This window comes from Cyclopterus lumpus, chromosome 9, assembly GCF_009769545.1.
Source record: "Cyclopterus lumpus isolate fCycLum1 chromosome 9, fCycLum1.pri, whole genome shotgun sequence".
Taxonomy (NCBI): domain Eukaryota; kingdom Metazoa; phylum Chordata; class Actinopteri; order Perciformes; family Cyclopteridae; genus Cyclopterus; species Cyclopterus lumpus.
In genome coordinates this window covers 20,606,386-20,631,598 of record NC_046974.1, presented here as the reverse complement: position 1 = coordinate 20,631,598, position 25,213 = coordinate 20,606,386, and the positions used below count along the sequence as shown (strand labels likewise).

Below are 25,213 nucleotides of genomic sequence, written 5' to 3'. Positions count from 1 at the left end.
GCCAGCCCACCCTGCCATCAGTGAGGATGAAGAAGAAAGTGACGATGGCGATGTAGCAGACTTGTCCTGACCGCCCACGACCACGACATTCCAGGCCCAAGCGACATGAGCCCCTCTGCCAAGAAGAAGCGCAGGCAGCCTGCAGTGGAGTTGCTCCAGGACAGTAACAAATGGGCACCCCCATGAAGTCCAAGAGGTGGTACATGAGACTGTTTGCCTACTCTTGGTGACCAAGGCCCGTGTCTGAAGGATTTCAGAATCAAGGTCTTTAGGGCTCGCAGCAGCCAGAGGCCAAACACATCCCTAAGCCTGGACACCGCAGCCACACCCCAAATGATGCTGAGCGGTTCAATCTGTTCCCCTTCCATACCCCTGTCTATGCCAAACACCAGACCTGCAAGAAAGCCAACATAATAAGATCAAATGTGGTTTGCAGGGTCTGCAACGTCCACTACTGCATAAACACTACAGTGAATAAGTGGCCTAATGTTGTGGCCTTATGTTGTTGATGTGTATGTTGACTGTTCCAGTACCAGCACATGTTTTAATCTTTAAATCTTCTAAAAGTGATGTTATAATGTTGTGAAATACATGTTCCGTTCACCTTGTATGTGTATTTCTTGTATGTTTTAATATATACACATTCAGTATTGTTATGTCCTCCAATAGCACTGTAGTGTTCACATTTTGAATTTCAAAGTATTTCAATGAGTGCCCTATAAAGCAGGACATGTTGAGCGATTTTGTGTATGTTTTTTTATAAATCTAAAGTCAAATCCATGAGTGGTTTGTAGCAGCCATATGTCAAACAAACAGTAATTTGTTCCTGTCATGGTTCTCCATGACATTTCTCAGCGGTCAAACTATTTGTGCACTGTTGCGTTGCAATTAACTATGGTGTAAGTGTAAGAGAGAGAAAAAAACAATAAGAAACAAATAACAAGACAGAATGACTTGTCTTTAATTTTATAATTTTTTTACTCTATTTTTGCCTACCTTTTTCTTGATATATAGACAAAGCACATTTAAGTCCCGCCCACACCAGAGGGGAAAACAATTCTTCGCTCTCCATTGACTTTATATTGCGTGAAGATGCGAACACACGGCAGTAAAATGCCTAAAAGCTCTTGTGTGGTGGGATGCACTACCAACAGGGCAAGGAACCCAGAACTAGGTTTTAATAAGCTATAGGATACAGGCGATAAAATGTGAGGCATCGGCAGGAAGAATGTGGAAATCAGAATCCGTTGCAAGCATTTTGACAAATATCAGTTTAGCCTAACTATATTTATTATATAAGTATTTTGATTGTATGCATGCTGGGCTATTGTGGAATTAGCTAAATCTGACAGCTATGTAGTATTATGTTGGCAAGTGCCTTAGCTAACTACAGTAGCTTGCAAACTCATAGCTACAATTAGCTTGCTAAAAGTTAACTTTTCACGTCACTATTTTGTATACGTATCATTTTACTGATCAACTTCACCTCTAGTAGACATCTGGTGCTGAAGTTATACTTTGACATACTGATATACGATATTCTTAGCTAGCCACAGGCCTTTTGTTAGCATCGCAGCCCTCGGTTGTGGCTTTTAAACGGTGTGCAGTTAGCCAAGCCATCTTGGTCAGCACTGAGAACTGAGTGAAAGCTGCTGAGCAAAACATCTTTCCACCCCCATTTTTTCTCACATTTGTTGGTCGAAGGCCATTCACATTTTCTATTTTTATTCCATGTCAATTATGTGCACGTTCCACTGATGGCCCATGGAGAATTTAGATCCAAATCATAAATTTATGGGGAAGAGATTGTGTGGACCACAGTGCAGCTGGCCACCCCATGAATACTTTATGTGTACTGTCCGATGCCCATCTCTCTGGGTCCAGTCAGCTAGCAACGTGAGTTACCAAGAACATAACAAAGGCTTGATCGTTCACCACGCCAAGCCAGAAAAGCCACAGTAAGAGATTTAATCCAGGTCAATTACCCTTAGAGCTCTGTGAATAATAAAACTTTTAACCGCTTGAAAAGAAAAGTGAGGTAATGGGTGGCCATGCCATCATAATGGTTTTGGTTTATTATCATGGACCGGCAATGTACAGACGGATCAACTTCTAATTTGTTGGACAGGCTGTTCAGTTCAAAAGCCATGTTAGAGAGTGTTATCCTCGCAGCAGGTTAGATAGCAGTGTAGTGCATTGTGGGAACTTTTTGAACATAGAGCATGCTGTTGAAAACAGGGCATTGCGAAATCCATTATCAGAGCTAAAAGATGGCTCCAGTATCACCACAACAGTAACACCCAGGAGATGAACTGAGCCCCATGTGTGATGTGGTGCGGACCATACAGGCAAAGTCTGCATGTTGGCCTCAGTGATGGAAACAACGTGAATTCTAACCCTTGTCAATCCTTGTCTCTCTCTAGGTCACTCCAAGACTTATCCAAGCAGACGGATTTGCCTTACGGTACAGTGCTGGACTCTGCAGTGTACGACCAGGTGCGCTCCAAATCCATGAACCCCTTTGAGAGAGATCCCATGTACTCCCAGATGTGGCGGATGATTAACCGCACCGGAGGAGATACTAATGTTGAGGAGTCCAAAGAAGGCATCCGCAAGGTAGGTCTTTACCTTTTGAATGAGTTGTCACGTCCAAACAAAGCGCCGTTGACACGTGTAAACTCACCGTGGTTAGTGAAACAATCAGAGTCGAATGACTGTGATGTGTTTTGCATACGGAGGACCAGTTGCAGTATGGCGGCATCAACAAAGCAATTAATTACTCTGAGCAAAGAATTTTCATTCAAGCCGTCATTTGTCGACATCTAACTTTGTCAACACACTTCATTTGGTCCTATTGTAAAAAATCAAGTTGAGTGGAGAAATGACATGAGTCTCTGAGGTTGTCAACACAGCTTTTAAAGCTTTTAATCCAACTTGTATTTAGTGTTTTTAAAATATCTACACTAGTATATATCTTTCAGATACTGTTGTAATTCAAGTTACAGTTAACCAATCACACAAAGCCTCTTTTCTGCAATGAATACAGTGAGGGCATAGAGGATGACATTTTAGTTGTAACTTCAATCAACATTTGCTGTTTTCTTGACTTTGATCCCTCCTCAACAACTGCCTTTCATCCTTGCTCTCCCGGAGAGCAATTTGACTTGAGAGCATTGCTGCCCAGCATTATGCTAAATGTCCAAACCAATCATAAAAACAAGTCATGTGACAAAGGCTTGGTCACTGAATCCCATAGGCATAGAAAATAGCTAGTAAATAAATACAAATAATGTCACATTGCTTTGCACAAGATAGGAGTAATGTGTCTTTCAATAAAAGCACCTAGCACACTTCGTTCCCAAATAGTATAATACAAAAGGTTTCACCAATGTAGCAAAAGTTGTCATGCTCCTTGTCCTTCTTGGTTTCCTCTTTTATTCTTCTTAGTCTTTACAAAACTCACATTGATTGCGATACAATGTGTATATTTTAAATCAGGGGTTCATATTGAAAATTGTCTGATGTTAGTACCAGAAATAATGTTGCATTTGCTTGTAAACCATCACCCCAAACTTGTACTGTGTTAGATACAGATGGTACTTTAAGTAGTAGCCTAAAATAAGCAGAGGGTACAGAGGCTGTACTGGGGTAGACAACCACAGACTGACTGACACCTCAGGGTTGTGTACTTTTAATGTGTTCCATGTACTGGTGTTGTGTGCTAATATGTGTTGACAGGTCCAGTGTCCCATGGAGACAATATATATATATATATATATATATATATATATATATATATATATATATATATATATATATTACATATATATATATGTAAATTGACTATTCTTCTGGTACACAGTATATCTCATTGTACACATTTTTGATATACGGCTCACACAGCTCAGTCAGGTCGTCTGTCTTGAAATGGGATAAATCTATCCAAACGATATTAACGATACACGGACAACGCACACATGGTAAAATACTTAATTCCCTCGGTGATTACCCGGCATCATAAATATCTGACTGCTGCATCTCATTTGCATGCCCCCCCCCCCCCCCCCCCCCCCCCCCTCCGCTTTCTGTTTGCATCGCCCTTCTCTCTAGTGAGGGTCTCACTCTATCCCTCCTCCCTCTAGAATATATTAGACTTGAACTGAAGCCAGCGTTGGAAGCGTTGGGAGGAGTGATTAAAGTGGCGGGTGGTATTTTCTAAATGATGTGATAAATGCAGCAGATAACAGCATTTAAGCCCATAACTATTAACACTCACTCACATACCTTGCTCGTTGGCAGAGGTGTTTATTGAGCGTATATAACTAATTAGTAGCATGTTTGGAAATCTGTGGTTTTTTATATAGAATGCAAATATTGCAAATAAGTCAGAATATTACATAATTCATTCAATAATTTTAAGTCCTGTATAAAAACATTGATCTTTTTTAATCCAGGGCTCACGGAATTTGTACATACTGTATTTTAGAATTCACATTTAGAATAGTCGTCACCGAGTGACATTTTGCAAACTTGCATATGAATAGTACCCATGAGTTTTAAATACTGTCAATTTCTCACTTGTAACGATCACATTGCTTTATGTAAAAATCCTAAAATATTGCCATATTGACACATCAACATTAATGAATAAAGCTTGGTCACTAACACAGAGCTGCATAGTACAGACGGATGATGTCCTCACAGAGTTCAAACCATCTTAGAAAATGTCACTGTTGCAATATATGAGATAACAGTGTGTGTTTGATATTTACCATCACTGTTGATACAGTATGCCAGGCCAACAAGACCAAAGTCAAACTCTGTGTAGTTTTCCACTCATTGGCTACAAGGAGTGGTGCCAGAACTCAGTTCCCCCGTGTGTGTACATCCATACCACATCACAGCTTCCACAGAGCAGCTAAAAGGTGACCGTGGTATCACTACAGCAACAGCAGTTTCCAGGGGATCAGCTGAGCCTCCAGGGTGATGTGGAGCTGACAGAGTCAGCGTGATGCTCACAATAAGTGCTCGGCCAGAGACACCGACAGACAGCATGCTGGGAAATGTATAGCACCTGTCTGCTGATTGCTAGTTGAATAGCATGGCCATTGCGGCTTTCAGACCAAATAGGGGATGATCTTGAGATTGCATCACCTCATCCACGGATCAACCTATAGGTTTATCAACCTGATGGCTAACCCGTATACGTAAGGTTGCTTCGCCATGGCTGCACAGTGTGAGCTAGGAGGGATGTCTAGGAGACGGGCTGGTCGTCTAGGCAGGACGGAGAGAGGATCTGCTTTTCATGGATAATTCTACATGACAGAGGTGACACCTCCAGTGTTGCAGCAAGCACTGCACAGCAGCAATGACGGAGAACGCACGAAGGAGGCAGAGCCTCTCTTCTTAATGTGTCTCTCTGGATTTGACGGGCTATGTTTCTTTGAAAATCTCTGCGCTATACGATCATTCTGTGTTCAGATCTTTACAGCCCTCTCTATATTTCTTCTCTTTCCTTTTTCACCTCTCTTTATATTCCCCCTCTCTGCGCCGCTCTGTCAGTCTCTTATGTATCTACATTGTGTTAAAGGCTACAGGGTGCACTCTAGTGGTGCACTGATGTGCGTCCCCTTCTCACAAGTGGATGTTTTCTTCCTGCTACAGTGGCCACGTCAGTGACACTGTTGCCATGTTTGATTGCATGTTTAAACCTCCCTTGAAACTCAAATTATTTTTAATTTAATGATTCCCAAGCACAGTACTATGAAGGAAAACTTGACATCAATTTACTTAGTCAAATACCGGTGTTGTAGGGTTCTCTACGTCCTGCTGAAATGTAATTTTACATTGAAGCTTGTCACAAAGGAGATGTCAAAGGCTAAAATAAATGGAATCTTTTTTTCAGCCGCTTTTCACAAAGTCTGCTAAAAGAAGATTTAGACACTGTTAGGTTGTAGTGGATTTTATATACACTTGCACATGTAGATAAGAGAGGTTATGTTTTAAATTAATACATAAAGAAAGATATGATCATTAATTTGAGGAATATTCTGAGGAATGTATTATGAAGCATAAGAGAGGATCACTGTTTTATTATTCTGTTTGTTAATGACAAATGTAAAGATTCATTGTATGATGCATGGGAATGAATGGATGTTTTATTGTTTAGACAATAGTTAAAGGGATGCCGATTGAAACCTGAGATGTTGCTTTTATTTTGTAGGCAGGATAATAGGGTTTTATTCTGAAGGGGAACTTCCTGTCCTTGACCGGAAGTGTGAGCTTTGACCCCCGCTAGTTTATCGATTTGAGGCATTCTTTGAAGTGGCCAATGGAACTAACCCTCAGGTGTGAACCTTATGTCTTATTCGCTGGTCAGCGTAGCATGCTGTGTCTCTGAAAGGTATTTGCATGAATACCTCCACTAACCAATGGGAGCTTAGCTCAGCGAATGGACTGCGAATAAAACTAATTGTGAGACGTGAATTTGGTCTCTTACGTGGTGACGCCAGACAGAAACTGTTGGCTAAGTCAGGAGACTGTGGAAGCGAAGCCATGTGAGCGCGTCCGGGCCTGGACCATGTATGTATACAGATGACTCTTGTTTGTTATGATTAAATAATGATTATTATATATCTCTGGCTTCGGAGCTTCTTCTTCCAAGCACAAGGTAGCTCGAGACTCTCTGAACTCTTACAACACTAAGCCTGGCTTGTCCTGTAAAACACTTAACGGCTAGGAGACAATTAAGAAATCCGTTCGGTGGAGACTTTATTTTTATTTTTTATTTTCGAGCTGGAGGCGATTTGGAAGGCCATGATGTGATTACAGACCCCATGAGTCCATCAGAATCTTTTGTTCACTGACTCCGTTTGATTTATTTGGATGCGTTTGTCTTCTTCCATCCCGTCCTTTTGCTATATTTGATTCCTGCGGGGTTAAGAACTTAATATATTTTTTCCCCTCAGTGTCACGCTCTCTCTTTCTCTGTCTCTCTCTCTCTCTCTGTCTGTCCTTTTCCTCATGCCGCTCTCCCTCTACCTCCCTCGCTCTTTCTCTCAGGCATTTTCTCTTCCACAATAAACCTCTTACTCCTCTCTGTCACTGGTGTTTCCTGTGCTTTATGGATTTTCTTCCTTTTCAGTTTCGATCTCCTGCAGCAGAATGATATTACATGTCACAACGGGTCAGTGTCTCAGCTGTCTCTGGTATCACTCACACACACAAAAAAGCATATGCACGTGCACACACAGACGCACGCGCACACAAACACGACGCACGTGTCCGTAAGCAGCATGCACATTTACTCACGTGCGCTCCTTCCAAGCAGTGATACGAACATGCACACGCAAAGCCAGCTGCAGGGGGAAGCATGTCACATGTGTGTGTGCGTCTCTCCCGTTTCAGTCAATGATCAAGGCGTTCAATAAACTGAGGTGTTGCCTCTGACTTGATATCTCATTAACTCAGTGTCACATATATATCAAAGACGCTGTGTTGGGCGCGCTGTGGGTCGCTGTTTGATATAATGGTGTCTTCGTTTAAGGTGGTGCTTTACTCAGCTGTGCTCTTCTTGATTTATTCTTGCATGGTCTCAAGAGTAGGTCTATTTGTGTGTGTGTGTGTGTGTGTGTGTGTGTGTGTGTGTGTGTGTGTGTGTGTGTGTGTGTGTGTGTGTCCTGACAGCTTGGCATTTGACTTGTAAAGGTAATAATAAATAAATAAATTATCAATTACTTACTCCCTTAACTACTTTACCTCCCCCCCCACACCCCCCTCTTCCCCTCTTGTAAATTACTGACACAGACCATGATGGGACGTTCTAATAATATGAGATACCATATATTTGTCCTGAAGAGGGAAAGTAATAGTGAGAGTGCAACATGGTGCAAAGAATGCATTTAAATATGAATTGTTAAGCAAGACGCTCTGCAACATCCAGTGCGATCACAGGGTTTTGTTTTGTGCATTTTGTGCTGTTTATGTTTTTGTCACATGTCCAGAGCTGTATTTCTGAATATTTAACCGGTTTTCTGGTTTGATTTTAGCCGATGCCAAAGGAAACTGACGTATATGTAATATGTATGGATTTCTCTGAGTGAGTCTCTTAAGTCCTCTCAATGTAGCGCACGCATATATACAAGCGTGGCATGCGCACCCATACACACACACACACACACACACACACACACACACCTGACTCAGCTGATCTAAGTGTCCCAGTGTGAATGTATGACAGCTCCTCTCTGTCAGGCCTCAAGAGTCTCTAATGACTGCTGAGTGATTTTAGAGTTGAGTGGATTGCCAGTTTGAGTGATTTTCTGTCCGTGTGACTTTCTGCTGCACTATGGGAAGGATCCACTTTAGAAAATACGTCTTTTCCCACATGTCCTTGCACTATAGTTTGTCATTACCCCCCCCAAGTCTCAAATTTATGGGAGCGTCTTAAAAATAAAAACATTGAAACATTTACTGCAACGTTAACTCAATTCAAGGGCACGGGTCAAGAAAGTATGGAAAAAGGTCCAGGTTATTAACAAAGTCTCATAATACTTTGACAAGTAAATCTGGCAGCAGTGAATGTACTATCCTTCCAACTTGACCCTGAACTGATCAGCTTTGAACTTTTTGGGGGAATTCTGTTTTTCACCCTTTCATATAGCAGTCAATCAAGGCTGAGGAAGAGGACGAGGAAGAGAGGGCAGGCTGGCGTGTGAAGTTAATGCCTCATACATATGTACATGTACGGATTATACTGTATGGAAGGCATTCGCCTCGGCTGCAGCTCTTTTGCATTTCTGCTGCCATTTGCAGAATTCCCTTTTTTCCGACAACAAATACCTATTTCTTTGATTTTAATTTCACATTTTTTTTGGTGCATTACCATGCTGAAATGGATCTGACCCACCGATTCATGTTGTATTGTCCCCTAAAAGTAAATTGATATATCCTTCAGGCATGTGCTTGTGCTACTTTTGTAACTCATGACCTTTCTGTCAAATGGATTTAACTTTTCTGGCATCTGGAGGTTTACTGATACTACTCCTCATGCACATTATAACATATTATTGATGATGGAATATGTATTCACTTCTTACACAAATGCTCAACTCCATTCTGGAACAAGCCCATTACTTAATATCCCCCTATCACCATCTGTCTCCAGAAACGATGATAAAATATACCATCATTTCTTCACATCTGCTACATATATCTTGATTCTGGCAGTAAGGCGCTGTATGATGCAAGCCTATGAGCTTTCACCAATTTACCATAATTAGTTCAGTGATGACAATGAAGGCAGAGCTATCCACTCGATTGAGCTGATGGTAAATCAACCAAGACCTGTTTGGATCCTTCCGCCCTGGAAGAGGCCATCACACTCCAGAGGGTGATTGAGACAGAGCAGGGAGCGATGAAGGGAGGTGAGGAAGATGATATGGGTGCTATGGGAGCAGGGAGGGGGAAATTGGGAGATTTAGGAAGGTGGAAGGAGCGAGATGAGGGAGGAGTGAGGGACTAAAAAAGCACTGGAGATGGGTGAGAAAGGGAAAGGAAGAAGAGCAAGGACGGAGGGATCGATGGAGACACAGGGAGCTGGACAATATAAAGATGCTTGATGGAAGGGATGGAAGTAATAGAGGAGATTAACGAGAACAAGCGCAGAGACGGAGGAGGTGGGTGGATTTTAACACCATGTTTTATTAATACATAAATTCTTTATTTTCCTATTTCTTTAATGGAGCCCTGGGCACATTAATCAGTGGGGCTAAAAGCCATCATAAAGCAAAAAAAGCACTCAATCAAACATGAGAGAGAGGATTTGGAGAGACAGAGAGACGGGCAGGATTTGTTTGACTACAAATGATGCTTCACTGACAATGATGCGTTAAGTGGCCCGGGTCATATTTCCCCTCACATTAAAATGTAATTACTCGTAGCTTAAATTATTATTTTTGATGTCAGAGGCAGGATGAGAGAGAAAAAAAATAAGAAAAGAAACAAATAATGGGTGAAACGTGGATGGATGGACATAAGGAAGGAGAAGAATGGCTAATACAGAAAGTAGTGACGGTGATGAAGGGAGGCAGAGAGAAGAACAAGGAAAAAAAGGAAGAGTAATAGGAAGGCTGGTGAGAATGATGACATAAGTGCTGCGAGGGAGAGAGGAATTGAAGGAGCGATGGTTGGAATGTAAACACATCGGAGAGAGGGTAAGCTTTGGGAAGACGGCACTGGAGTCGCACATGTGGTCGGTGGGCTCCGAACTTAGAGAGGCCTCTCCAACAACTGCTTACCCTCTCAAAGCACAGTCCACAAGAGATCGTGTCAGTGTCACGGACCTCCTGCCCACCGACCATTGGTCAGGGGGTTGCCAAGGTTACCGAGCAGGGTGGCCCAGCTGTGTTCGAGTGACATATCTCAGTGTTAGTGATTTCTCTCCCGCTCTGTTTGAGAGAGAGCGAGGTTGACTTTTCACAAACAAAGCTTTTAGGTCTCCAGGTTGCCTGCAGTTATGTAGCGAGCCCGAGAACATACAATATCCTTCCCGTGCTTCCTCTCCGCCTTTCCTTTAATTCCCTGCCTTCATTTCTTCCTTCCTACACTTGCGTGTTCTTGGTTTTTTCTCTTTCAAAGTCGTGCACTGATGCTTGTGGTGTTATTTGTGGGATGACACGTGGGTGCAGTTACAGAACAGCTGGGGCGAGACCCATTTCATTAGATTTAAAACAAATAATGTCATATTGATGTGTTTGTCATGTATTTTATTCGATTTGAATGAAATCTCTACAGAGGCATAAGCTGGCTTGATATATCTGTCACTGTGCCTGGGTATGACTGCTGCAATATCCTCTGTAATAACCCAGCTTCTGCTAAGACCAGAAAATGCCTTTTTGGCCGCTGGGTTCTCTCATTTTCTATTTTCTAGTCGTGCAAATCACCCTGACAGGGAAAAGAGAAAGCTCTTCTCCTGCAGTGTCTGATAGCTCATTAGGATTCAACACAATAAGCCCAAACTGCAAACATATGTTCCTGCTGTTACAATTCTCTGCTTGCGTGATGACAGTGTTTATGTGACTCATACTCAGATTCAGGGAGAGCAGATGAAAAGAGTAATATAGGAGAAAGAAATGAGGGTGACGTTTACTCTACATGTTAAAGAAAGGAGATGGTGAGGCTTGACAGCGACATTGGTGGTAAGGCAGTGACACAAGCGTGGATACAAAGAACGGAGATGCACATTGAAACCACCCTGGCCAATTGGGGTGATTGATTAAAAGCTGTCATGTTTGCTCCAGAGGTGACGAAGAGAAAAGAGGGAGAGGAGTCAGAAGAGGGGGTGATAACTGTTTTCTTTAATAATAGGTGAAAGACATAATCTATTTCTCTCCAGCTTTCTAATCATTCCATTTTTAATGATTATGCTTAATTGCCTCTTGATCCATTTGTCTTGCCTCTAAAAGCCTCAACGCAAGAATCCATCTGACACCCACACAATCATCTTACTCTCAATTTAAGTGTCTTTCACTCACTTTTCCTTTTTCCCTCTTCTTCTCTTGCCCTCTCTCTGCCTCTCAATATCAGTTTTTCTCTATTACCTTACAAGCCAATCGATGGAAGTCAGCGGATGAAAACTGCAATTAATGTGCGGCTTTATTGCGTTTGTGTAGGCATTTGTTTGTTTGCATTTGACTGTGTGTGTGTGTGAGTGTGTGTGTATATGTGCGTGTGTGTTTGTGAGCCTGCATACCCTACTGTATATGAAGGCCTGCCTGTCTTTGTTAATCGTTGTATTTTAACGTTATGATTCATGAAAAAAGGGAAAGAATATATACCCAGGTATAAGTGACCACTGCTGGAGTGGACTGTCTCGGTAATTCAGACCCAAACATTTTTGTAAATTCAGCTCATGTATTTTCAGGAAAATATAAAAAGCCAATGAGCAGAGCTTCAAAAGCAGGTCTTTGGTTAAAAAAAAACCCTGTCCCAGTGTGTGTGTGCATTCTTTAATAATGAGTTGACCCAAGGTGGTTGTCGAATACTGGTCCTTTGTTTCACTTGATTCCCCACAATGTTATGCAGCAATTTCCTGTTCGGAGATTATGTTGTTGCATGCAGGTGTGTGCGTGTGTCCGTCTGTCTGTCCACGGATAATCTTGTTTATTACCGGCCACATCGGTCACATGTGTTGTGTCCTCGTTTATGTTAAAGAGTCTCTAACGGTTGAGGTGGTTCACACATTTTGAAACAGCTTATTTTACGGACTTTTATTGTTTCATACCATCATTGACTGCTGACTACTTCCTCCTCTTAACCGGCACCCGTAGAAAGGAGCCGCATGTAATCAACTGCTCCAGTTGGAAAGGTTGTGTTCGCTAGGGATTAGAAATCCTTCCCTTCCAGATTTGCATCCCAAGTGTGCCACAAAACGGTCGGTCCAGTCGTATTCCTGATCAACTTCTTCCAGCGGCACCGATGCACAGGATCGTGGCTCAAAGGGTTAGCGATACCCAAGTGTGTGCGTGGCTCAGCGAGAGAGAAAGAGTGCGACATGGCGGCTGCGCTCACGGCAGAAAGGTGTTGGCGATTGGTGCAGAGAGGGAACGGTTAGCAGCGATGTTGTCTGGCGCCGGCAGATGTACAGTGTAGGTTACGGTTTGCCCGTTGTCGAATAAAAGACTGGCTGCGTTAAAGGACTTCAGGTCGCAATTGCGCTTGTGAGACACAGCTGAGACGCAAGCCTACACGGCTGCATAGATTAAAGTGAAAGCTTATATGTTGCCTGGGAGTGGAAAACTCATCTGTTCTGCTTGCTGTCTAGACGGGGGGGTTACCCAATTATGGTTTGTCTTCATTCAATCAGACATTACATTCGTCGATGCAAGACACACCTGGCGAAGTCTGCACACAAAAGTACACTTTCGGACTGGAGCGGAGATCTAAAATTGCCTTAACAAAAGCAATCCTTGGTTTCCAGTGCCTCTGGATATAACAATTAATATGCCAGGCAACAAAGTGGGTTTACATCCTTCCAGTATATACACAGTAAAGTATATCAGTGCACATTAATGAGCAGTCCCTGTAGTAAACAATCTTACGGTTTAAATCCCTTTCCCTTAATCTTAAGCTTTAAACTTTACAGGGCAAAGGAAAGTCCTCAACCTGTTCCAACCTGTTTCACATGCATTACTTCATCTGGAGCTGAACAAAGCAGGAGAACTGAAAATGCCTTATTTCAATTTCCACTTGTCCTGCTTGAATTATTATTCATTGCCGTGTAACTCAAACAAACTCGAAAGAAACAGAGCTAGTAACACAAAGGCTCCCTTTGGAGATTGTAAATGACCTTTTTGAAATTTTGAAATCACCTACATTTGTGTAGAGCTGGAAGTTCTCTAAGCAGACATTGTGGAGGTAAAACAAAAACAAATTAGTTAGGCCTAGTAACGTTATTGTTCTTTTATTTAGTGCTGCATCAGTTCTTTTTGAACTGGAGAGTGTACTGAGGGCTTTTCTCCATGGAAAATAAGTTGTTGCTCTTCTCCGGACTTTGCAAAGTATTTTTTGAAAGTGCCTGCCCTTTTCCAAACAGTTTCCAATGACTTGTTCCCAGAGGTCGAACAAACCCTTTGTCCTGTGGTCCTGTGGGTTGTCCCTTCATGTGTTGGATGATGCTCTTTGACCCTCTCTTGGCTAGATCTCCCTTCTAAAAGAGGTTTTAATGTCAATCTGGCTTCCTTGTTAAATAAAGGTGAGATATATTTGGCCGGTTGGATTACGACTGAAATTTAGTTCATGAAGAATATTTGGATTCTATCGTGTACTAGTTCAATTTAGTTGACTTTTATTTTCGCTGCTCAGTAGTAATAATCTTTCAGAGGTTGAGTCGGGCCAAATCATGCTGCTCATTACGCATTCTGTATGATTTAAAAGCATTCATTTGACTCTGATTCTCTTTCCTAATAATAGACCACCAATGAAGAGCTTCGTGGTCATAATGATCATCACTCACATCCTTAACGAGACAACTAACCTTAATGAGCCAGAGAAGAAGGGTAGATGGCCATTTATTGCTGGAAAAATAAATGGTGGCTTACAGAAAATAAACAGACACAAACCTAAAAGCAATCACATTACCTGAAAAACAACAACAATATTACAGAATATTGATTTTACAAGGTGGGTTGAGCACAAAAGCAATTAGGCCAATAGAAACCCAAACAGCAAAGTTGCTAAATTTAGACAACGTATTAATCAAAGGGCCAAATGCCCCTGCTGAAGAAAAAGCACTTGTTAAGCACTTTTTTCATCTGCCTGGTCTGTGTCATGTCTAGCCAGCCCCGCGACCTAAAGCTAACCATTAGATAACTTTTTCAATTCCAAGATACAAAGAGGATGAAACAGAACAGTGGAGGATGAATCACTGTAACTCCCCTGCGTTTTGTTTTGAGGAGGAAGTTCAATTACTGGATTGTAGATAAATTAGGGGGACAAAGAAGGAGGCGGAGGGTTTTAAAAGAAAGAAACAGAAACATGATATAAATGGTTTTGGTGCCGGGATATCTGGTTAGAATTGACCCCTCTTTCTCATCCTCGTCATCCTCAGCCCATTCCATTTGTCATGCTTTCCTCCCTCCTCCTTCCTTTGTCTCTCATTCAGAATGACGTGAAAGTGTCTCCTTCTGTCTTTCCTCAGCCTTCCTCTAGCTCTCCTACCGGATGCCCTCTTTTTCTCAACCTTTTCCTTCTATCTATAACTGTTTTGTCTTTTTTCATTATTTCCCTCTACTCTATTTTGTTTCTCCTTTGTTTTCATCACAATCACTCTTTCCTACTCTTTCCTTTCTTTCTTCCCCTTCTCCTGCCCGTGTTGCTGTTCGGCGTCTGGCTAATATCGAGGTGTTTTCACATCCACCCTCCCCCGTTTCTCTCTCCCGTCTCACTCCATCTCTCCCCACTGTCCTCTCATTTTCATGCGGCTTGCTGGGGCAGCCATGCTCTGCGTCTTTATCCCTGTCTGTGGGAGAGGAGGCAGCCTAGCGCCAGCAGCTAATGGACTTTTAAAAAACACAGACAGCCATGCATCACAGTCCGGAGAACTAGGCAGGAAGGATTTGGAGTGAAGCCGAACGGGAGAGTGGTTTTCGGAGAGGAGACGGAGGCAGAAAAGTTAAACTCCGATGTTCCTCTGAAGTAACACAAGAAAAGGTCCCAATGTCTGTGGGAGCAGTGATCGGTAACGAGATCTGCAATCCACTCTCATTCGTCTTAAGATGCAACACTGCTCAACACTTCCAATTATTTACCCGCGCAGCCTCATCGGCCAGCCTCGGAGCTTGTGAACATTGTAATATTCAGTGCTGCTGCATGTCGTGGAAAAGCCGCAAATGAACCGAGAAAAAATTGAGAATGAAGTTTGAGAGTTGAAAAAATATTATACATTTCACATTTCAAAGATTATAGTAGTTAAACATATTTGAAGGAATGTTGGGAGCAAAAAAAGAGGCAGCAGTTAATCCACACCGGCTATTTTCTATTTGTATTTGTTTGGGTGTGGAGAGATGGAGCTTGAGAAGGCTGTCTCACACCGGCAAACAATATTAAAATAAGAGCACAAATGAAGTAATCTTTGCGCACAAATTAAAAATTTAAAAAAAATAATTCCAGCATGACACCTCCCAGGCTCTGTACAAACATATTAAAGTGTACAGGGACTATGCATGCATTCATTAATGATGACCAGTGCAGTACGGACAAAATTACTTCTTTTAAATATGTATCCTTTTACTCTCTATTGTTCTATGTTTATTCTTCTCTTCACACTTATAGACTCAAACACTTACAAAACAGAGTGCCATTTACATGATTTTCACAAACGAGGAATTTGCTTCGGTATTTACATTACATGACATGTCATTTAGCTGACGCTTTTATCCAAAGCGACTTACAATCATACACTATAGACAAAGCTACAGGGAACAATGCAGGGTTAAGTGTCTTGCTCAAGGACACATCGACTAGGGCGGGGATTGAACCGCCAACCCCCTGATTGAAAGACGGACCTACTAACCACTGACCCACAGTCATTTATTTACACAAAACTAAAATAGTACTGATTGTAATAATAACAAGTTAGCAGGGCCGGGATGGGAAAAGCGAAGTGTGAAAACTAAGCCAAAAGGTACATAACACGAGATTGGGAGCACTTCGATTGGCTCTCAGCGTGGCGAGAGCCTGAGCTGGCGGCTCGTAGCTCACGGGGCTAACGTCGCTAACGGTACAAATTGCGGCTAACGTGGCGACAGAGACGAACAGTGTTTACCTGAGGGGGATCTGCAGGGTGGGTGCTGCGCCTCTCTGGCCGGGCTATCAACCGGGAGGCCGTTATTATCTGTAACCACCATCGGAGAGCAGTGCAGAGTGGACCCAGGGAGCTAACCCGCGGGGCACACTCACATGCGCCATCACGCACTAAAAGCATGCGTGGCCGAGTCAGCAAAGCAAGGAGTAGCTTTTTGATTACGACAGACAGGTGGATATATGTATTCATAGCAGATGTCGTTGGCTGCTATATCCATGTTCGGGATGTTCTATATTGCTACTTTGTCGTGTACAAGAAAATAACAATGAGAGTTGAGTGGGTGCTGAACCTTAAACACTCATCAGGCTCATCAGAAGTGAGCTTGCTCCTCTGAGTCTGTATGTGTGAACAAACGGTTGAGAGCTAAAGAAATATGAATAGGAATCTGAAACTGCTGCACCAATTCCACCTACCCGAAACGTGGAAGTAGCTCATGGAAAAGATGTGAGAGATCCATTGGGGTATAACCAAATTGGTGAATATTAATAGGAAGTCAGTAAGAAATGAAAGATTTGCGCCCCGAGAAATAGTGCCTAAATAGAACAGCGTCTTCAGTTGAAGCTCTGCTCACGCTGTGCCACATCTGGCAGAAAAACATTATAATTTGCTTAGTTTTTGAGCTTTAATGGTCAGGCACTTCGAATGGACACGTGCGTTTTTTCCGGCTTTAGCTAACCAATCACACACCATAATAATTTCCTCCAAGATGTGGTCCACGTCGAATAACAGCAGGGTTTCTTCTTTTGAAAGGCACCTCTGGACAAAGAAAACGAGAGGAGGGAAAGAACTGTTGTTTCTCCACGCTTCAAGCAGGCGTAATAATCTTTGGTGTCTGGGTCACATCGCAAGAATCCCACAGACAGACACACACTGTTTATTAGTCTGAAATACCACACAGAGTCATGACCTCTACCTGCAGAGGAAGATCTAGGGACTCTCTCTCTCTCACTAACACACACACATAGACTAGTAGTTGCAGCACAAATCATTTCCACACTGCAGTCGCCCCCTTTACTGGGCTTCATGTGGTCAGGTAGACATTGAAATGTATCGGTAATGGCCAATTGCAGACCTTCAAAAGCAAACTCATTCCCAGTCCCACAGCAAACCCCATCAAACTGCAGCAAGGCATGCTTCCCTGAGCCTACGCCTGCAATCCCCCCCCCCCCCTCCCCCAACATTCAGCTCAGGTCTGAGTTGAACTCCGGGGCAGGTTTCTGTGAACCATGCTCACAAGTAAATTCCTTCTGGGTAATCTGGTGTCTGATCTTTCCTTTCCGTCTGACATGTTGACTGACTGAGTAAAGACACACTGAAGCGTTCCGCTCAGCCTCGCTGTTCACACATGTTTACGTATGCAAGAGTGACTGGAGGCCTTCGAGGGGTCCATGTTAACATCGCCGTTGGACCATGGATGGTGAATAAAGAACGGTCAAGCAGTGTGACTATAGCAGATGCTTTAGACAGATTCATGGGACCAATTTGGACTGTATGAATAAGGAAAATTCTCTTTTGAAAACACCAGCTGTTCATTAATTTTTGGGAGAGTGCGGCTGTGGAAGTGCTCAAATTAACAGAGTAATATTTCCGCGCAGTATGTCAGTGATAGCGAGGTTTCCCTCAATGATGACCTTCATTCACTTCAACGTGCATTTTGCAGGTCCGACAGGTGAACCGTCTGCTGAAATCCAAATTATTTTAGGATTAAGAGCAACTGTTTAATGACCCCCGGGAGTAGATGGAGCTTCAGTAACTGATGGTGTGAGAGCACTCGTGCACCAAAATCTGTTGCTGTGAAAGCATCTGAGTGTGTCAGTCATCATTTTCTCTCCTTGCCTTCATAAGCATTTCTTTCCCATGGTTCCAATTAAAACTCCCCCAAATCAGACTGTATTGCTTCGATATTAACATATGCAAGGCTTTTATATATATATATATGTATATATATATACATATATATATATATATACCTATGTTTGTACCTTTTGAGACTGAATTATAATATATATATATATATATATATATATATATATATATATATATATATATATATATATATATATATATATATATTATAATTCAGTCTCAAAAGGTGCCTTGTGGTGCACACACAGAATCCATCTGCAGTATGTGTTTTCCCCAGCATCTATTCCTTGGTGGTGTGGAGGGCCTTTGACGCCGCATCATTTGGCACAAAAACTCACCACTGAAACCACTGTTAATAAACTTAATTAAGGAGGCCTGGTAGCTTCTTTCCAGTGGATCACACTCGGCAACGGATGCATTTAATCAGGCCGACACGTTCTCAAAACGGCTCTGGCAGCAAAGGTGTCAATTTGGCAGAAGCCATTCAGGACCCTGTCTTGAATCGAAGGCTGCGGGGGCTTTAACCACGGTGACAGTGAAGCGGTATATGCTGTGCTTTGAGGCAGGTTTTTTTTTCTTCTAAGACTATGATCTCTGAGGCGCTCTGCAGTGGTTCGCTGCTGCCTCTAATACATTTGTGGTCAACGTCAACTCTTACCTGTCATACAGACCACGGTTCATCTTTGTGAAACTTGTCCCGCTGCCCTCCGAGTCAGGATCGAGCATTTAGTCAAAGTGGATGATTTCATTTATCGAAGCTGATCTGTCTCACGCGGGTATAATTGAGAAATGTAACACCTCGCAAGTGAAGTGGCGACAATGGTAGACGGCCTTCGTTCCACAAGGAGGAAAACGGGTTTAATTCAAGTGCAGTGACTGTTGAGATGTGGTTGACTGGTGCTGCCACAAAGCACATTTCCTCCTCAGGGTGTCTGGTCTCATTCGCCTTGACATGCGGCGGGCCTCAGTAATCTGGGACGACCTTGACGTCAGTCACTGATCCTCCACATTGAGAGGAGCAAGGTGGCAGACACGGTTCACTCATTTAGTGTGTCCACTGAGCTTGATTGAGTGTACGAGGGGGGGAAGAGGCACAGCCATTGAAAAGAGGACCTGCTCACTGAGAAGTGGATGAAGGACAGACGGATGGATGGATGGATGTTATGTGCTAGCTTTTCTGTCTGGGTGATTTAAAGGATCATGCCATGTTTTTACTATAGCATTATAAAGACACAAAAACATAGAAAAATAAACCTTGGCACGTAGTTTTCACATACAGTAGTAGGGATAGTTGATGAGAGAGTACAGTGTTACTAATGAAGAGAGAAAGTAATGTCCAGGAAAGCTCTCCAGACTATTGTAATAACTGTATTTCAACTTGAAAGCATTCACGTGCAGGTTGTATCCAATTGGAGGTGCTGTGGGGAGATCCTGAACGCTCTCTTGGCTTTGTGTTTTATGTCTTGAAGGTAATTTTTTATTGTATTAATGCAGATTTGTCCAGGTGTAAGCGATGAGCATATTGATATGCTTATGATTCGGCGCTAAAGCCCCACTCATATGTGCACATTCGGCGTCCTAGTCTCTTTCTCTATGTTTTCTGCGAGTCTCATCATACTTTTTTGATATATTCTTTGCATTTGCTTTGCTCTCACGTCAGTCTCGCTCTGTCACCATCTGTGTTTGTCATGAACAGATTTCATGCCTCTTTCTTTTCTCTCTTTCAAGCTGTTTATTTTCCTTGCAAGCTTTCCCTTTTCTTGGCCGCCCATTTTTTTTGTTTTCCAATGTTAGGTGTCTCCTAGTCGTTCTCTGTATGTTTGTTTGTTTGTTTGTTTGTTTGTTTATTTGTTGGTCTCAGAAAGAAAACCTGAAAAAAAAAAAGAAAACTATACATGGACATAATTTAAGTCATGCAGTTCGAAATATCTTCTTTACAAAAAGCACAAACTTTGTCTTTGATTTAAATCCACCTTCAAAGGAAGTTAAGGACATCACTGAATCATAATAATGGAGTCGTAGGTTAGAGCCTCCCTTGGTCCTCCATGTGCCAACAATAAGCCATTAAATGATAACTAGATGGAGAAGATGCTCTGTGTAAAATACACAGTTTAACACAGGGGAAAGCTGCAGCATAATGTTGTTTGCAAATGAAAAAGGTCATTCAAATGAAACCTTTTTTCTTTTTATTCTTGGTATATAGTTAGTTTCTACCGTCCCGCAGATCTCAATTAAATCGATGACCTCTGGTGACCTTCTGTGGTTGCATTCATAAAGTATGTTGAAGTAGAGATCCTGATCTGACAGCATATTGACACATCATTAAGCTACTTTTTCACGATGGTCAGTTGCCTTTGTTGCCGATATAAATACGTTTACTGTGCTTTTAAACTATTTCTGATCATGTAAATCAGAAATACAGTCAAAACAATTCATGTAATTGATGCACTGTGCCTGTCTTCATTGCGGACTATGTAGGCCTCTCTGTTGCTGCTGTGTTGCTGGGCAACGGGGCACAAGTGTGGCAGACACCCAGGAAGTGGATGAGCCCTCCGTTGGTGTCATGCACACAGAGCCATCATCTGTGTGTGCAAGAGAACTGATTAATAAAACAAGTACATGCGACCACATAAAAAAAAAAGGTTTAAACGGAAAGATTCACACTTTTCGGAGGCAAGCAAATGTAACAGAAGACTTCATTATGGAAAACACAGTTGAACAAAGGGAAATTATTTTTCTGCCAGATCCTATTAAGGGTGGCATCTTAGTTTTGGCTCACTGATCCGTCTCGGATGATCCGTCTCTCCAACATCTGTCTCCAATTACTCCTCTCCTCCACTATCACATCTCTCATCGGCTTAACGGGGTCTGAGCAAAGATTTGCATACAGCATGGCAATAGGCGATTAATTTCTCCCTTTATTTTATTTTTTTTTGCTCCTTCTTCCTGAAGAAACAAAGATGGCTAATGACAGCTGAGGGTAATTAAACAACAGAGAAAACAAAGAGGCAGTGAAGAAGTTGTCACACTGCGTCTCAGGGGATGGAGGCGACTGTTGCCACTGGAGCAGTTGGACCGAACGCCTCATGAGGGATTGATGCCACCTGCGTGCCGGGCTTCCACCGGCTGAGATTCAGCCGCGAGCGTCTTTACGTGTTCCGCTTCCTGGAGGAGGGATATGATTGATCATTGATCAGGGGAGGATGACAAGAAAAAATGCACATTTGACTTGGTATGTGAGAGGATAATACAGAATGTGTGTACTATTTCCTCATCCAAAAGCATGAAATGAGAGTATACACTAACAATTGAATGCACATATTCACGCGATCCTCTTGATATTTTAGTGACGTGTCGTGTGATATTTCCTTTTATTTCGTTTCATATCGTGCTCCTTATTAAACCATACATTTCAAGAGCAACTGTCCTGAAACAACCTTCTTCGCACATTTCCATTTCGTGTGGCGCATGGACGGGGGAGGTGCCGTCTCCGTCTGCTGTGCCCTGATTGATCCGCCTGCATCTAATCTTATCTTTATTCAGATATCCACATATCTTTCAGGAAGGCAGCCAGTGCAGACTGGGGGGGGGGGGGGGGTTGAGGTGCAGCCTCTCATTGTAATGCTCTCTGATTTGTCAAATGAGGCCCAAACTAAGGCAGCAACGAGCATGTGGGATGCCGGACAGAGCTAGATGAAACCATTTGTAGGCGTCTGTGTGTGTGTGTGTGTGTGTGTGTGTGTGTGTGTGTGTGTGTGTGTGTGTGAGAGAGAGAGAGAGAGAGAGAGATGCGGTATAGATTAATTGTATGTTAATTAATGTATACTAATCTGTGTGATTTCTGGCTGTCCCTGCATATCTGGAGCGAGCTTGGAGTCTTGGAGCTAGATCTGAGCTTGTCTCTTGTCTCTTTGCTGTTGCTTTTGTCTCACATCAACCTCTCTCTCATTTCTCTGAATCAAACAAATCAAAGTTGAGTTGAAGTGACAGTGATACAAGAAAGCATACATATGCAGAAGCGTGCAAGCGGGTGTAGGCCGTGTGGAGACAGTTTACGGCGTGGTGCATTGCACTCGACAGACCTGCCTGCCTGTCGGTACACACGAGCCCCACGTTCACACATGAAATGTCAAGCGGCACAACTCGATTTGTCGATTTGCCACGTTTATGTTTCTTCACATAATGCGATCTCCGGCCCCGATCAACGCAGATGTCTTTCTGCTTAAAGCTGATTACTTCACTGGCAGATTGAACAAGTAATGGAAGACGGACTTTTGTTTTCTGTTGTGGGGGGGAAACGATGCGCCGCAAATCCCTATGGATAACATAAAGCTCGATAGCGAAATAATGCCCGAATAAAAACTGGCAAAAAATGTCCTTCTTTATTGCGGCCGTGAGTCTTCATCTGAAGTCTTTCCTCTTCATCAGTGTATTCCCGACAGAACAACGCACAGAACCTCCCATGTGTGAAACGTTTCACATCCATTGCTTTACGGCTAAATACTCGAAACATTTAAGAAACCGACTGAGCACTCGGGGACGATTTGTTATGAGCCAGTTTTAAAAGTGTTTGTAATCTAAAATGTAATTTATGGATGAGGAAATAGACTTTTTTAATATATATATATATATATATATATATATATATATATATATACATATTGGAGTTTAAACGTAGAGCGAGATGATGAATCTACTACTCCTTTTGCATGTTATGTGCTCTTGAAGGCATCTCTCTGAGGGAGGGGAGGAGAGAGAGAAGAAAGACAGAGTTAGACTGGACCCTGGAGGAGTTTAGCCGTTTTGAAGTTTCAGCATGGCTAGACTCTGAAGCCAAACTGTTTGAACTGTGGATGAGATAGAAGGTCTTCTTGGAAACCGACCTAGACACTCATTGAGCTGGTTCTGTCAAATAATTGGAAAATAACGCCCAGAGAGACTTGTATGAGTCCGAATGTGTATGGGCTCTCTGCAGGAGCACGGCTCTATATGTGGAGTCTTCTTTCAGTTCAGCACTCTGAGTCCTCAAAGTTCACCCTTCACCTTTTATTTATGCATACATTCATCTGGCTGATCAAGGAGGAGGTGGACCGACCTCATTTTGAAAAAGTTCTCCTCTTGGTAATGTCAGACTTCGTGAGCAGTGTTGTTGATCTGAGTTTTTTTTTTTAATTCTGATGTTTTCTTGGCATGGCTTTTATTTTGTACAGTATGGTTATATATTAAAGGTTGGGACAAAGATAGAGGATTTGGTTGGATATTTTGAATAATTCGGATACATTTCTCCACTGACAGTTTTGTGCTGTCGTTAGTTCCGATTGTGTTGTACAATATTACAACATTACAGCCAAAACCCATTCTGTGTTTTACAAGAATATAAATAACTACTAATTATAAATAATAGCAGGACATTATAAATAATGAATTCGTTATTTTTCAACTATTCCCTATTTACTGTTTTTTGAGCTGTTGTTAAAAAATAGCTCAGGCTAATGGTTCAGTGGGGTTATGTCTTTATTAAAGGAGCTCCACCATCCCCAAAACACTCTAAAACTGATCAACAACAACACAAACAGTGATTAAGCAACAGAATTAGGTGTATTTTCTCTACTCCCATGTAAGGAGGAATGGGAATTAAAAATGTGACGCTAGTGATAGAAAGAAAAGGAGGAGGTTGTCTGTGTCACATTCATGAGAGAGTCATTGGTGGATGTTTGACGTGTGTGTGTGTGTGTGTACGTGTGTGTGCGTGTGTGTGTGTGTGTGTGTGTTATATGAGAGGATGCATTAGAGATGCAGCGGTTAGTGTTGAGTGAGTGAGCGCAGTGTTGCATATATACTTTATATATACATATGCACGTGCATGACAGCCTAATCTCACAGCACAGACAATTTCAAGTAGGTTAAGACTTCAGAATGAAGGCATTTAATAGAGCGGCGTACAAATACAACCACAGTTATTATTTGAAGGAGTCAAAGATTTGGATCGCAATTCTCAAATGCAGTCTGCAAATGAAAATGCTAAAAGGTTATCCGGACGTCGATCTAATGCCAGCGGGAAAATGCAATTCCTTTTTCTCCTGCCATGATGGGAGGTTTTATGAAACACTAAAATATGCTATTTAAAATGCCTTATGGGCTGTGTCCACGAAGAGTATTTTTGAATTGGTTGATTGAGTCTTTTGATTAAGCGTTGCAGTGAGAGACGTTCTATTGGTGGACATCCCCTCTTCTGAGAAATAGCAACCATTTCTAGATTTGATCACGCCACCAGATGCAATAACCAGTTATTGAGCAAGAAGAAGGAGACATTTGTTTGAGAATCCGTCAGATCTGCTGAGACAAAAGTTGTCAAGTATGTTGTTTTGTGGCTTGACCTTATGAAATATGATTGTCTTTTCTGTGTATAGTTTCTGTGGCACAAAGAATAGCTTTTTGTGATATAGTATACAAAAATCACAGCGTAACATTAACATATGAAGTGGAATGTATGAATGATATGCAAAGAAGAAAGTGTAGACAATATAAGGAAATATTAATTTATAGAATATGTGTTATTAGTTCTATTTATAAAAAAAACTTGGATGACAGTGCTGTAGATAATATATATTACCGGTATGCAAAATGTTATGTAGCGTAATATGTACAGAAATGTTGTTGTTTACATTTACGGTGCAAATATCAAAACCTCCTTTTTGCACAAAAATAATGACAAATGAAACTTCCTTATGCAGGCTTCCAAACCCATAATCACGGATTCAGTATTCAGTGCGCTGTGCTAATGTGTGAATTGGTTATGTCAAGGAAAATAGCAAAAAAGACAACCTCCCCCTCCTCTCTTTCAGATGTGTAAACCTCGAATTATTCATACGGTACCATCGAGAACGGAAGGAACCTGCTTCTGTATTCACTCATATTGATTCAGGATTGCTTGGGCTCACTTTAATGCCACATAATGTACAAGATTCATATCGTACGTCATAG

At 42.0% G+C, this 25,213-nt stretch overlaps 1 protein-coding gene across 1 annotated transcript in view; it reads left to right on the top strand.

Moving 5' to 3' along the window:
* The window catches only part of grid2 (glutamate receptor, ionotropic, delta 2), a 418,695-nt gene that overhangs the window by 359,312 nt on the left and 34,170 nt on the right, over positions 1-25,213 (top strand). The window contains exon 13 of the mRNA XM_034541936.1: positions 2,424-2,616. Within this exon, the coding sequence (XP_034397827.1) occupies positions 2,424-2,616 (193 nt within the window). The remainder of the gene's footprint in view (positions 1-2,423; positions 2,617-25,213) is intronic.